Source organism: Electrona antarctica (assembly GCF_951216825.1).
Source record: "Electrona antarctica genome assembly, chromosome: 6".
Lineage (NCBI taxonomy): Eukaryota > Metazoa > Chordata > Actinopteri > Myctophiformes > Myctophidae > Electrona > Electrona antarctica.
The window spans coordinates 33,568,704-33,585,238 of record NC_136811.1 but is presented as its reverse complement, the minus strand read 5'-3'; the positions used below and the strand labels follow the sequence as shown (position 1 = coordinate 33,585,238).

The window sequence follows — 16,535 nt, the reverse complement described above, 5'->3', positions numbered from 1 at the left end:
CACGCATACCCTCTATAGTCCAGTTCAGGGAGGAGTCTCAGATAATGTCCCCATGGGAATAGAAACTAAGTAAAAGCATGAGAAAAGGGAAATGATGAAAGATAGGAAACCCAAGAAATATGGCACCAATTAACCTTCTGTAAACAGGAAGTCACAGTTTAGAATCGCCAAGTAATTCCCACGGACAAATTATCAATAAACAATCTGAATCTGTCATGATAATACAGTGTGGCATCAAATAAGAATTATAGCCAACATAAAAACCTGATTTGTACTACTACTGTATGAAAACAGGGGAGGGGATAGGTGAGAGTACTGTAGGCCCATTGGGGTTATGGAAGGGGAACCCCCTATTAAACTAAAGGCAACATTAGGCCACCACCAGTGTTGATTTCGTCGACTAAAATTAAGACGAATAATGTTCGGCGACTACCTTTTTCCACTGGCGAAAACTAAATGGAAACTAAATAAAAACTAAGCTATGATGACTAAAACTAAGACTAAATATATTGACAATTTCGTCAGCAAATAAAAACTAGACTAAAATGTTAGGAAGGGACTAGTGGACAAGAGATGCAGTATAAGTCATTTTACAATCGGTTGCATGCTGAGAATAGCCAATCTACAAGCTCACTGTAGATCGGCTATTTTCAGCAGGTGTAAAAACAGTCATTACGACGGCATCAAGGCCCGCCAAAATGCATTTTAGTCGACTAAATCAACTGTAGATTTTAGTCGACTAAAATCTTATGATATTTTGTCGACTGAAACTAGACTAAACACTAAAACATCCCGGGTGACTAAAATGTGAATAAAACTAAATGAAAACTATTCAAGACTAAAATCAAAATTTGCTGCCAAAAACAACACTGGCCACCACATCTTGTCAAGACTCGACAGTAATCCCCAGAATCATTCATCAATACTTACACTCACCTACAGTATACTGCACTTATTTACACTGATTTACACTGTTGAGGTTCTCCCTCCTATAAACACAACAGAGAGAGTGGATTTGTTTTAGGACAGGGACAGATGATTTGACTGCAAGTCAATAGGCTGAGGGAGGCACCCCCACCCTCACATTCACATTCTAGTCCCTCAGGTTAATTCTACAGTCCAAAAATCCATTCGCGAATTACAGCTGTAATCGATGAATTGATCTGCACCGATATGCTGTTCAAAATGTGCTTTCTGTACTTTTTCTCATAGTGCCACGGTACAACTTTGCTATACAAACAGGCCTGCTGTACACAATACATCCCATACTTTCACAGAATTCACACATATGTTATATATACCATTTTACAAACCATACAGCAAAAACAAAAATAATTTACTTACAATCAGACTGTATCCGGACACACACCAAATCCACACCTACAGTATGGTTAAAAGTATAAAAGTTACATTTCAAATATTGTAAGTCTATTCACCAGAGATTTCATTCTCGCTATGAATGGCAGTAGCTGTGTGGCTGGCGTAGCGTGGGTTTGGGTCCAGTTTGAGGTCCCATCAGATAGCCAATGGAACAATGAGGCGAAATATGCATATTTTGTGCATCATCCATCACAGCAGTAAAGGAAATATAGTGATTAAGCGGGTGTAATAAAATATGATTTCACTTCACCAAAATAATATATAACATGGAAATAAAATACACCATTTTTGTGGAAGCTTTCCAAAAGAGTCGATGGGAGCAAAACAATATGATTGAACAAAGTGCCTGGCAGAGTAACACAGTTTACACTTTTCATTGGAACGTAATGCTTGAAGAGTTCACTTGGTTCTGTAGGTGTAAGAATGGACTCAGGGGGTGAATTTGACTGCAGTCAATGCGCTGCCCTCGCTCAGCCTCTGAGCCCTTATCTGTTTCCTTTGATCAAACTAAGCCACGGTTTGTATTGATTCATCATGAGTGACAGATGGGCTTGTATCTTCCTCTGGTTGGAACTTGGAAAGACAGATGAGGGTGCCTCACTGGAGTGACTGTGGATGGTATCAGAATCAGATACAGTAGGTCAAAGTTCAGGTGCATTTTGGATCATAAAATACTTGAACATATCAGTATAAATAGCATAGTATTCACATTCAGAATATTTGTGTGACAATGTGCGTACTTGCAATAGTCACATAAATTTAATTTTAAAAACACTGCTATTATACATCTCATCATACTGTCTGTTTCTTTGTCATTAGCAGTCTGGTATCATATTCGCAAAAATACACATAATCATTCTCCTAATCATTTCAAAGAATGACAGATGTAAAATAATATAATACCAGTAAGACGCCTGAGGGCGGCGAGGTCGCGTGCACGCATCCGCCTCGTTGACGGCAGACTGCTGGGCGAGCGCTGGCGCTTTGACATGGGGGGTCAGATCAACATATCTGCCTGTGTGACAGCAGACTGCTGGGCGAGCGCTGGTGCTTTGGCATGGGGTAAGATCTTAATTTTCGAGCCTGTTGAGAACTCTAGTTTTCGCCGGCTGCACTAATAACTATGGGGCAGGCCCGTCTAGAGTTTGAATGGACAGGTATCAGTCAAAAGGGAGACATCGAAGAGGAAGGATGGATGGGGAAGGATCAACATATGGAATGTCAGAACAGGTCAGCTCCATACAGTATATGGAGATAGATCTAAGGGTTTGAGGTCAAATGTAGAGTTGCTGGCCAATATTGATGACATCAGGGATCTCCATATATGGGCTTAATATTGATGACATCAGGGATCTCCATCCCTGCTGACGTCACGTGCTCCATCCCTGATGATGTCACGTGATGTCACGTGCCCAACCAACACACAAACTGACGGGAAATGTGCGATTCCATAGTTAACTGCGACCTTTAGTCGCAATAATATAATATAATATAATATAATATAATATAATATAATATAATATAATATAATATAATATAATATAATATAATATAATATAATATAATATAATGTAATATAATATAATATAATATAATATAATATAATATAATATAATATAATATAATAACAGATGGTGTATGGTTTATGTTTCAGGTTAGCTTTATTGTTTTGTTAGTTCATCACAATAAATCAGAATGAATTCCACTCCATTTGAAATGGGAACACCCTTCACCAGCTGTGTTTTAGTCTGATGACGTCATGGTTACATGGACTGTACCATGACTAGGGGGAAAGATTGTTTTGCTGTGCATTATCATCTCAGTAGGGTTATATTATTATTATTAATGTCAAAGTATTTGTTTAAGACTGACTATTAACTAATACACAGAGTCATTTACAGTATGTTGGATAATTAAAGGGTAACTGCGATGTAAAGACATCAATAATGTGAACAATGTATTCTTCAGAGTTGATGGATGTGAATATTTAAGATGAGCCATTTGTGTTAATCAAGAAGAGTTGATACAGTAAGTCATGGGACTGAAGAATGTCCAGAGTCTGCACCCAGCCAACTCACAAGACATTTTGGTATCTCACAGTTTGAAATAAAAAAAGAAAGAAAATAATTAAATAAATGCCGAATGGTAGCCTACGCAATAACCATAACTTCCAAATATGAGTGTTTTGGAGACTCACATTTTGTCCTTGTACGTGCATTCGACACCATCAATGCCAGAACTCCTGCCATACAAGTTCTCCCAGCTGACTGTGCCTGCATGAAGCTCTCTGTCAACTTCCTGAAAGACAGGAAGCAGCATGGGTGGCTGGGAAAGCACAAGGCAAGGGGAACCATGTGTTCTCTCCCCTTTGCTCTACTGTCTCTACACATCCATGGACTGCTCTGTCAAGTTTCTCAAGTTTGCAGATGACATGCATGACCCTGATCATCAGACTGCATTTATGCTTTTCGACATGTGGAAAACCACAGCTCCATCACAGTGATCACTTGACAACAAGGCAGGCACGTCGACAGCGAGACCTTGAGGCTTGTGAGTCATGCCCGAGTGAACCGCCATGCAAGTGAGTGTCCACAGTCCACACCATGTGCCGCTTTCAAGTTGGCAACTTTGGTGGATGGAATAGGTTATTATCACTCATTTTGAAATTGCACATACTGGACAATGGCGTGCACGTTAGACTAGCTAATGTTAGCAGGCTAGCTAGCCAGCTACAAACTACAGATTGGCTGCAATGGGTGTGCCCACATCACTTCTACCCATGCAGCTAAAGGGGGGACAGCGTAGCCATTGAAAACTGTCAGGTGTGGTTTGTCACATTTCAGCACACGCACACACACACAATCAGACTGATCCAGCGAGTGAGCAAGATCATCTCTGATCTCTCCCATCCTGACTACAAGCTGTACCATAGGCTACAGACAGATACTAATTATATTGTATTAACAGTCTACCATACCTGATTGGTTCAAATTACATTTTATTCATTAAATAAAAACCACTGACCAAGTACAGGAAGAGTAGAGACAGGACGCAAATGTATAGGATGCCGATTTGTTGAAAACTTGAAATATTTGATTTCAAGGGTATGTGAATGTGCTTCATTTGCGGACCCCGCTGTGTGTGTGTGTGTGTGTGTGTGTGTGTGTGTGTGTGCGTGCGTGTGTGTGTGCGTGCGTGCGTGCGTGCGTGCGTGCGTGCATGCTTGCGTGTGTGCAGTGCAAGGGCACATACAGATGTAATGTGTCCTTGCACTGGGCACAGATCTCATTACATTTAGAGAGGACAAGAAAGGACTCTCAAGAGGATATTTTGTGGGACACCAATATATCACCAACGTAGAGGTCATGCTAGACATTTAAATTGCCAGCCAGACAGTCTGGAGACCAGAATTATTAGCTATTTTGTCGGACAGCTCATATACAAAACGACGTATTCTGAATGCATGTCATGATGGATGACGTACGTTGGATTATGGTTCTAAATGTAGAGCTTGACATTCACTTAACAACAAACACATGATTGTTATTATATTGTTATTATTTATTTTATTTATTTACTACTTATCTGTGTGTTATACTGTTATACTTTTTTCCCTGCTCATCTCCCATCTTCTGCCTCCTTTTTGGGTGGTGCAACCACTCCTATACGGAACTTTGTGTGTGGCTATGTGTCCCTTTGTCCCTGTGTCCGAACACGAAAATAGCGGTTGTTTTCATCACCAAGTGTCACTGTTGTGCAGCCTAATACACACACACATATTGTACAGTGACAGTACAGTACAGTAGAGGTACCCCCTGGGGACCCCCACACGGTAACTCTGTCATTTCTCAACTGTTTCGGACACAGGGCGGCTCGCCAGAACCGGCCCGGCCTCCTGGGCGCGTTCCTGGAGGTCTGGATGTTCCGGGAACCCCCCGGGGACCCTCACGCGGTAACTCTGTCATTTCTCGACCGTTTCGGATGTGGGGCGGCTCGCCGGAACCGGGCCGGCACCCTGGGTCTGCTTATATGATGACTGTTTATATGATGATTTCGGGTGACAGTACAGTACAGTACAGTACAGTACAGTACAGTACAGTACAGTACAGTACAGTACAGTACAGTACAGTACAGTACAGTACAGTACAGTACAGTACAGTACAGTACCCTCACAAGGTAACTCTGTCATTTCTCAACCGTTTCGGACGCAGGGCGGCTCGCCGGAACCAGCCCAGCCCCCTGGAACTTCTGGGGACCCTCCAGGGACCCCCACACGGAGTTGCACCACTCACTTCACACGGGTGTGATTCTTCTTCTATATAAGAGCAATGCACCAAGTCAAATAAATCGTGATTATAATAATCATACACTGAAGTGTATGGTTATTGATTATTCCTAAGACAGTACTATAGTATGTGTTACTGTTTAGTCAATAGCTTGAGATAACTAATGATTAATAAACACAGATACAGGTATATATTTAATTATTATTATTTTCCCTTTGAAGACACAATCTGATGTTTGACTTTTTATACCTTTTAATCCAGCATTTAATCCAAAGGAAGCAATATTTCTCTTTCTTTCCCCTTAACTTCGTCAGATGAAGCAACACTCAATCTCTCACCAAATGCCAAGATCTCTGTGACCTGGAAACATCTGCAGAGGGGAATGGAATGCTGTGTGACTATGTGTGTGTGTGTGTGTGTGTGTGTGTGTGTGTGTGTGTGTGTGTGTGTGTGTGTGTGTGTGTGTGTGTGTGTGTGTGTGTGTGTGTGTGTGTGTGTGCGTGTGTGTGTGCGTGCGTGCGTGCATGCGTGCGTGCGTGCGTGCGTGCGTGCGTGCGTGCGTGCGTGCGTGCGACGTGCGTGCGTGCGTGCGTGTGTGTGTGTGTACGCATGTGCGTGTGCGCGCGAGTGTGTGTGTGTGCGGGCCCGTGAGTGTGACCGTGTCTGTGTTGGTGTGTGTGTGTGTGTTTTGTGAAGGTGGTAACGCCTGATTGAACATACACCACTCTAGTAGCCTCTACTCTCTCTCTCTCTCTCTCTCTCTCTCTCTCTCTCTCTCTCTCTCTCTCTCTCTCTCTCTATCTCTCTCTCCCTCTCTCAACATCTACCATCAACTTGTAGCAGAGCACTGCAGGACACTTTTTAACACAAACATATACTATAGAGCAGATGTTCTCAGGAAAGTCCTGCCCCCTGAAGCATCTTTCCATTTCCATCGCCAACACCCTGCAGATCCTGAACAATTACAACCAGAACCTGGGAGTGATCCTGGACTGGCAGTTGTCCTAAAGGTCACAAAATGCAGCGATCACTCACTCGCCGTCTGCCCAACTCCTTATCCAAGACTCATCTGCTAGATCCCTGAACGCCGCCCAGGCCAAGGGGCCCAAAGGTCAGGGGGGCCCTCTAGTCTAAAGAAACAATTAGGCCAACTGAGAGAACCACTGGAGCCTGACCCAGACTTTTAGAAGCTGAACCAAAAACACCCCACATACAGAGGTATATTTTATGAACAGGTAGTACGTATAGGCAACTACTACCTGAGATTTCAATTCCTTCTTTCTTCTCTCAGTACACTGTTGGCTGGAAAAAAGTAGTCAAATGATTTGAGGTTTTCTGAAAGTGACTTTTCAAGTTCCATTTCTTCCGCATCACTGCAAAGCTGTAGTTGATTAGACAAATATACACTTAAAATACTGATGACAGCACCATGCAGTTTTATGTACGGTAAAAATGTGTACGGTTGAGTTTTCACTTCCTTCTTTCTTTGTCTTGGCTGGAGAAGTCTTGTCAAATGATTTGTGGTTCTGACAAACTGCAAATCATTTGACAAGACATCTCCAGTCTTATCTCCTTCTAGTTCCCTTTTTTAACCATCGGTGCTGCTGCTGCAAAGTTGTTACTGATGAATCAAATACATTTCCCATTCCACATGATGAAAACATTTGTTCTACATTTTTGTCTCATGGGTCTGTTCACAAACTACTGTTCTGTACTCGTCTCATTAGTTGTGATTGAAACAGTAGTTGTAGTATGTCAACAAATTGATTAACCACTTAAGCATTATTTTATACTTAGTCGTACAATGGTGTCATGCAAAGATTGTGAAAATTGAAGATCTAAAAACTCATAATGCATCGCCTCGTGCCGCATTCATGTGAGCTTGTAGATTGTCTATTTTCACTATTTAAAATATTGTTTGTAAATAGATTAGTTCAATAAAGTAACTGTTGCACAGTCTCGGGCCCAGGGGCCCATGGACTCAGGATCCGGCACCGGTCATTTCTGGGCTCAACTACTGAAAATCCCTCCCTGCACATCTCTGACCTTTTTTATTTATTTTTTATTTATATTTTTGGGGGGTTTTCTGCCTTTATGTATAGATTACATTGTAGATAGACAGGAAAAGGGGAGAGAGACGGGGAGAGACATGCAGCAAAGATCGTCAGGAACAGGACTCGATGCACTGCCAGGCTGCATCAAGTGTTTTTGCATCGTGACTACGAGCTGTGCGACCTCTCCTTCCCTTTTTTCAAGTTTGTATCCCGTGGTCAGCAGTGGCACCTCCCCACTATTGGTGTGCGGTCCTACCTCTTTGTTTGTTCTGATACCCCTTACCTTCAGGACATGATCCACCCACCTACCCCTTACCATTCTCTTAGATCAGCTAACACAGGAAGTTAGCTGATCTAACGGACGTTGCTTCCCTAAAACACTCCGAGCATTAGAATCTCAAACTGTGAGTGAAAGCTTACACATCCCCCCGGTCCATGGCATTCCTCTTTCCTTGTATCCCTTCTTATCTATTTCTCGGACTCTGGCGCAACTGTTTCTACTTTCTAGTCATTTCAGCCCACATGTTCAAATCCAGGAAGATGGTCTCTAGTCTAAGCCATGTCTTTACTGCTAATAACTTCCTCAACTCTCAACTCAACTCAAACTTTATTTATAGAGCACATATTACAACGACCAATGGTCGACCAAAGTGCTGTTATTTGTGTTACTGTCATGACTGAGTAAAAGATTATAATAAAAACAAATATATAATCAAAAATACTGCTGGCGATACATATCTACACTCTCTCTGAATGAGTGAGCGTGTGTACCGTCTATCATTAAATATAAAAAAATGTAGGCTACAGTGAATAGCTTAATGTGTGTTTGCAGCCTATCAAGAATATCCAATAGAGCTGTTGTTGCGTGTGGCCATGACATGGCATGAAATTGGATGCCTGCAGAACATGCCAGTTATTAGAGGTGGATTCTGTTTGTTTTGTCTTACTGTAATCCATGAGTACACATGCCATGTTTGATATTTGCTCTGCATTGCCATACAGGTTTTCTGTGTACCTACGTTGTGTACTTTGATGAAATTTGTAATGTGTGCCAAGGCCACCAACGATATAATCAAGACACTGTCATTAAAATGCGTCTTCCAGGATACCTGCAAGTACTGACATGACTAGTCATTTATATGACTTCAGCTTCAATGTTGTCTAGATAATAACATTGTCTCTTGGCTCAATCAAAAAGAAGAAGGCTCTGGGAGGGTGGTAATTTTTTTGTAGAATGTAGAATCAGATTATAATTAACTTTAAAATGGTATCATGCTACTGATTTCAGGAAACTGCGCTTAGACAAGCTGTATAAATTCAAGACTTACTCATGGTCAACTAGAAACGTGAGGGTATTTATTAAACATGGCTGGTGCTTGATCACCATGAGGCAGGCACAGCTCAAAGGTTTCCATGGCTTTTCCTCCGCGGCAGTAACACACACACACACACACACACACACACACACACACACACACACACACACACACACACACACACACACACACACACACACACACACACACAGTTTGTGTGTCTAGAGCAACTCAGTAGCCATGTATTTAAAAGTTTTTTGATGTGTGAATAAAATATTTGAGCATTAAGCAAAGCATTAAGGAAGAATTGTTCCCTAGATAAATAAAGATAAAGAGGAATTTAAGAACACACACTTTCAATTCTGTGGCTTCCCAGGACCTGTTATTCCAGCCCACACTGTCCCATGGGAGTAGTTCAAATCCAGGAGGACAGTCTCTAAGCCATGTCTTTAGTGGTAACGTTCTATTTTTTGTGTTACAGGCATTCACCATGACTCATTGCTGCAATGCAGCTATGTGGACTGAAAGAGCACTTTTGTGTAAACAAGCAAAGCAGCTACTGCTTAGTGTTACTATTAGTATGATTCACAATAGTCTGTTTACTACAGTGCATGTAGCAAAAAGTGTTTAGTGAAATCTATAATGAAAGCTCCATGCCTACATTAAAGAGATGGTATTTACTTTGTGGACCTAACATTATTTCACCTTATTTGAGTTTCCATTCATTTTAATACCTTTCTTATTGTATCAAAATCCTCTCTCACTCACAGGTCTCTCCTTGGTACTGTCCTATTTCTGTCAATGATAAAATTGCGCCCAGGCGGTGGCGTAACCGTCTGGGCACCCGACTGGTAATCCAGTCGCAGTGTGCCGCGGGTTCGACTCCCGAGCCCGACACGGCCTTTACTGCATGTCTTCCCCCATCTCTCTCCCGTTTCCTGTCAGCCTACTGTCTGTCCCTTCAAAAACCAATAAAAGGCGTAAGCCGCAAAAAAAATATCTTAAAAAAAAAAAAAAAAGATAAAATTGCACCTGTTCTTATGCCTCATATTATCTCTTCCTCTCTTGTATACAATATGTTGATCTACAGGTAAGAGAGTTTAGAATCCAGTATTGGGTTAAATTCCTACCAATTTGTCCACCAACAGGCATTATCCTTTTCAACTAAGACAATTGACCCTCACCATTTTGGTGATATACTCTTAGTATACATTATGCTCTACAAGTCTACAGTACATTTAATGAATGATACAATCAGTCGAGTCGAGGCGGCTGTTATAGTGCCACCATGAGGCTGATTTGAACCATTTGAAGGGGGGGAGGGGGTGTCTTCCTTGAGCTACATGCAGGGAGTGTTCATGCAAAGGTTGACCCTGATCAGCCCAGCAGTGACAGAGATTAGCTATGCTAGCCTGCACATACACACACACACTGACTGACAACTGGATGGATAAACACACATAGTCTGGATGGATAGACACACACTGGATGGATAGACACACATAGTCGTCATCTCTATGCCTGTCAGTGTCGGCTTGGTGAAGACAAAAATAACCCTGTCTCCACCGAATCATTGGTGTGTTCTGCTAGAAGATGGGGGCTTTTCCTGTGAACTGAAGTGACATCTTGTGGTGGGGAGGAAACACTAGCCATCAGCCAAGGTCAAAAAGATTAAACATGGTCAATAGCTTGACTGCATAATAAGGTGATCCATCATTTTATCATTTCATCTGAAAGGCAAAGACAGCACAACCTTCGGGATGGCGTTAAGTCTTGTGAGATAAAACTATTATTAATTGCGCTGGACACAAAGGAAGTTCAAGTTCAAGGTGTTTATTGTTGCACAAACATACAACATTGCAGGCTGAATTATTGTGCTCCAAGCCTTGTGTGGCAACTGTGTGGAAAGGAGATGAGATAAGAATTGAATAAGTCAAGAGGATGTCCTGCTAGGATCAACACAATGTAAAATACCTGAGGCAGCTCCAGTTTTTAATTTGATCATACACCACAATGTAAGAATGATACAGTATATTTAGAGGTTAGTGTTAGTGGATACTTGCATCCAAAGCATTTTGAGTGCTATAAAGCTACACTGACTAGATCATCGTGTGTGGTACCCAATGGAATACATGATAAATAACACTAAATAACTATTCACCATGAACACGATATCACATCATGAAAACTTGAATAAGTTCAACTTCTCCACACATCTATCGTAAATGCTGACAACAGGAAAGTTTACTTAGTGTGTCAGCAAGAAAACAATACCACAGTGAATTCTGGCCCGCACACGACAGCCGCTTGTGATTATCTTAAATGTTTTCCCAGAGTTTCACCTGGAGAGTTTGACCACATGAAATGAAAAGCAATGCATCTTATTAAAAAAGGGTACGATGCTTTTGATTCTGCTCCAAACTGCAAAAAGTGTGTGTGTGTGTGTGTGTGTGTGCGTGCGTGCGTGCGTGCGTGCGTGCGTGCGTGCGTGCATGCGTGCGTGCGGTATGTTCACTAAGTATGTGTTTCACATAAGAACCATGTTGCTTGGAAAGGAAGGAGATGATAAGTGTAGTGAGAGAGCAACACATGACACAGAAGACAGGAAGTGAGTTCTTCCAGCTGGCTACTATCACGCTTCGGCCTCTGCTGTGAGTGTGTTTACCAGTGTCAGTCTGTACCAGCCATCACGCCACATACCGTTGAGTCCCTGCGATGCCTATTCTGCGCTTTCTGATGGCAACGGGTTAGCATGGTGCGAGATCTGACAGCGAGACGACACAGAGAGACCCAGAAACAGGGAGGTACTACGAGCGCACGCCAACCCCTCTTTTGACCAGCTGACCCTTAACGTTCAACAAATGTCCCTTCCTCTTGCTGCATCTTTGACGTTCGTGTTCCTTTAAACTGCTGATCAGATCTGCATCATTAGGCTGTGTGTGTGTGTGTGTGTGTGTGTGTGTGTGTGTGTGTGTGTGTGTGTGTGTGTGTGTGTGGGGGGGGGGGGGGGGGGGGGGGGGGGTCATGGTCTACTTTCTGAAGCACAAAGGCGGTAAGGGAAGACTGGTGTGTTCTCAGGAGACACAGAGGTCCTTTCACTGGGCTGCTCAGCACTGTGACAGAGTGATTTTACTGCTGCTGGACAAAATGTCAACGCTCTTTACTGGAACTGAATCCAGCGACCAAAGGTTACCCCTCAGTTGTGAGGTTAAAGTACCAATCTCAAATGTCTCCTTTTAATTTGAATTTTTCATTTATTTGTGGATCTCGCCAATGCAGGGAGACAACAGCACTGTGAAGTCACATCAGGTGAAAAACGCAGGAGATGACTTTGTTGAGCACACTTGCTCAAAAAGAAGAATCAGCCCGGTAACCATGGATACTTTGGTGGAGACACAACAAGGAGGGTTTTGTGCATGTGGCACAGAGCCGTTTAGCTGGCCCTGTGTGACTGTGCTCTCTTTTTGTACTCCCTCTCCCCCTTCTCTCTCTCTCTCTTCCTCACCCACAGAAAGGGAGAGGGAGAGAGAGAGAGAACCAGTATTTTCCCAGAGTGTTGTGGTGTCCCTGCATGGGGAGGGTTTACAGGATGTTATCTGTCTGTGCCTGGCCCCCACCATCTCTCCGAGTGGGTTCCCGTGGAATGCTTGGAGGGGATGGAGGAGTTCCAAAGGGGAGTGACGAGAGAGAGAGGGAGAGAGAGGGAGAGAGAGAGAGAGAGAGAGAGAGGGGGGGGGGGGGGGGGAGTCTATATATACATCTCATGCAGGCTAGTACTCAAATGATACAGCTAGACCGTTGGATAACTGGACAGTATCCACAGCATTCTTGAACTTGTGAGGTAAGTTTGAGATGTTGTTGTGCTTAATTATTAATATTAATATTACTCATTATTATTAATTTGTCTTTTTTGCATTAAAACAAAAATACATTTCATTTTTACTTAGAAATGAATATTTTGTTTGGTTAGATTTTAGTATCACTATGGAAAACAGACCTTGACTAGGAAACTATGTAATGGGAGCTTGAAGACCTTTGATGACATGACTTCTAGAGACATCTATATCTAATTTTGACTTGTTTGCACAATACAATTCTCATTATAAAGACAAACAGCTTAAATTCAATTTGGGCAGACGTGGAGATCATTATTGTCCACGGATGTGGTCTGGGTGATTTTCATGACATGAGGATGTGGTCTCCATAAGAGCTCAATAGGTTGGTACTGCCACCAGCTAAGTGGAAAGTAACGGATAATCATGGTGTTTTAAGCAGCACTTACGTGTTGTGTGAAAAGCCAAGAAACATAAGGAGAGGCCAGAGGTTATCTTATTGGGTGGCGTGTGAACTGATACTCACCTTATCACCTTAAAACAGCTTGGATATTAATATATTGGATATTAATATTTCCAAGTCGAAACAAAACATTATCTATCAGTAAGTGTATTTTATGCCTTTTGGAGAGGTTTGGGAAATTGGACATTTTTTATTCTTTAATTATAATTCTACATTCCACTAGAGCTATGTCTTTGTCATAATTTTTGATCAGCTAGTTCAAATAAGAATGTGAGAAATCGTGTAAGCAATAATAAATAAAATCTGACTACGCAAGGCAAAACGTAATTAGTGCAGTGAGCTTGTAAATTGACACCATTGATTTCAACACTGCAGCAATTACTGGTAAGCCTGAGCTGTGATATGTTACTTTCAAACCTGTAATTTTCTAAATCATTTGTTATCATGCCATTTTGTTTGTAATAACAATACAATTTTGTGTTTCATATTTTGATTTTGTGATTTGGGCTTCAATCATAACATCCACTATTGCAAAAAAAAGGACTGTGGACTTCTTACCATAGAACAAGTGCAGTTGTGGGGGTTTTCTTTTCTCAGACTAGGGTGTGCCTTTTTCTGAACTGGATACGGGCTCCAGGGAATGATATATGTGTGAGCTCATTTCTCTTGTGTATTTTACATTGAAAACTATGATATAGTCACCCAAGTAAAGCCCCTTTATTTCCCATGTTGTGAACATCTGTGTTTGCTTTGGGTCTTGGCTATTGTTGGAGCAGTAAATTACATCCCAAAAGGCCAGTACTGCAGTATTGTGCAATTTTTATGTAATTTATCTTGTGTACACATACCATGCTTGATATTTGCTCTGAATTGCCATATAGGTTTTCTGTGTACCTACCGTACACTGTATACTCATATAATTTGTAACGTGTGACAATACCAGCAAAGGTCTAATCAGGTACCTGTCATTAAATGAGACTTGCAGGGTGCGGCATGAAACTGGAGGCCTGCAAGTACTGACATGACCAGCCGTGTTTTTATGGTGGGGTTTGTTTGTCAGGAAAGACTTGTGAAAATATTACTTTAGAGTCAATGTTCTCTAGATACTGAACCTATTGTCCCTTGGCTTCGTTAAAAAGAAAAGGCACTGGGTGGCAATGTTGCTGTCACACTACAATGACGCTTACAGTGGTTTTATGTTTCTTCTCCTTTCAGAAAACTGCATAGTCTGGCTGTTGACAGACCAAGTTTGGATTAGTAAGTCTCATACGTATTAACTAAGGATGACCAGTGTGGCAGATTGGCTCGTGCAGAACAGGGGAAAGATTGAGAAAGGTGTGGAGATCATGGGGCAAGCTTCTGAGGTTCTGGCAGCCACTGTGGGCCAGCTTCACCCTATCTTGGAGGCTGTCTTTGTGGCCTCAGCTGAAATCCTTAGCAACCCGGATGGGAATGAGGCGCGCTACCTGACTGAACAGTTTGACCAGGTCAATCAGAAGCTTGAGGGTATCCAAGATGAGATTGATAAAATTGCACTGGAACTTCAGAAGACCTCCATGAACAGGCAGAACTTTGACCAAGAGGCCCAGATGCTCAGTCAGTATGAAAAGTTCCAGGACTTTATCAAAGCTAAGCCTAAATTTAAAGAGAAGAAGATGGAGAAGTTCCTCATTCAATATGATAACACAGGTCGTGACTTGAATTTAGATGCCCTGTACAATTCTGTCACAGGAGAAAACATGTCAGGAGATCCCATGCTGGAGACAGTAGTTGCAACAGAGCAGAGAAGCAGGAGGGCAGTTGAGGATTTTTGTGCGAGTCTCAAGAAGCTTTTCGTGGTGGGCATCATTGCAGTCATGGGCCATGCTGCCCTAAAGCAGGGGGTAGTTGGGGATGAAATTGTGAAGAAGTGGCAGGAGCGCATGGAGGATGTGGAGAAGCGTATGAAAGCTGCAGTGGACGACTGCACTGAGAACTTTGCGGATCAAGCCAAGCTGGACATGGAGCACAAGTTGCAGCAGACACCTGGCAGTGTTGACCTTGACTTCACCAAATCCCTATTGGATTCCCTTGTTAAGAAATATGACTGGGTGAATTGGTCCATCAGAGTCTTCAATGATAAGGAGCGCATTTTCTTCTTCAACTGGTTGGCGGGGAAAAAATACCATGGCAGTGGGGGAGGAGCTAACTACTTTGACGTGTTGACCAAGAACAACATCAAAGTGGTGATCTCTTTCAGTGTTAACCCAAAGCCTATCAACCAGAGCCAGATTCAGGAGCAGATTGAGGGGCAAAAGCTGAAAGGGAACATGATGGACGTGGCCCTATCTTTGAGCACAAGCTTCCCCAACTGTTTGATACACGCTGTTAGCCACTATAAGGAAGTGGTGGAGACCAACAACTTCCATGAGGATTGTTATTACTATGGAAAACATAAAAGAGCCTACCTCTGCATTCATCCTGAATAGTTATGCACAATTCAGAGTAATGCAGATTGTTTTAATGGGGAAATACCAAATACAATTCATGAATGTTTATACCTGAATTGTAATGTTACACATGCAGTATGCTTGTAATCTGTTCTGTGTTGTTGAGGCTGGAATGTAAATTGCTGTCTTTCTTTTTTACATTATGATTATAAATGTACATTTCTTTTCTCTAGTGATAAAAAGGCAGGCTTTTTTCCACATCAAATTCACCTTTTTGCGTCTGTGTTTCAGTTGTTCAGACTCAGAGCCTACAGTATATGTAATAGTGTTCAGGGTTAGGGTTAAAACCCACATAATATTTCTATTGATAAATACCCTGCAATAAACTGAGTTACATTCCAAACATGCAAGCTGCTTTATGCAAAAGAATTAGGGCAGTAGCAGTCTACCCATGTAGGCCTACTTCAGACAATCTTCTCATATAATCTACAGAATTTTTTTTCCTGCCTTAATTTGTAATAAACCAAATGTATTAATGATTTTGATATCACTGGTCTTCATTATACTGAATGAAGCCTTCAGATAGTAGGCAGTCTATGTATAGGGTGACTAGATCCAAAGTGTTGATTTGAGGGGCATTAGTATCACTTGTGTGGGACAGGGGGGATGGAACGGGGTTAGCGACTTATTACTTAAAACCTTTGCTTCTAACATGTAAACCAAATTAAATAAGAAGGTTGCCTCTGGCTATATCCAATTTTTCCGATTTTGATT

The 16,535-nt window shown here is 41.9% G+C and overlaps 1 protein-coding gene across 1 annotated transcript; it reads left to right on the top strand.

Annotated features, from left to right (window-relative positions):
• Positions 1–12,796: 12,796 nt before the first annotated feature.
• rpz5 (rapunzel 5) lies at positions 12,797–16,300 on the top strand. The gene is made up of 2 exons (XM_079504371.1): positions 12,797–12,877; positions 14,548–16,300. The coding sequence occupies exon 2, from the start codon at positions 14,616–14,618 to the stop codon at positions 15,798–15,800; it is 1,185 nt and encodes a 394-aa protein (XP_079360497.1). The 5' UTR covers positions 12,797–12,877; positions 14,548–14,615; the 3' UTR covers positions 15,801–16,300.
• The last annotated feature ends 235 nt before the right edge of the window (positions 16,301–16,535 follow it).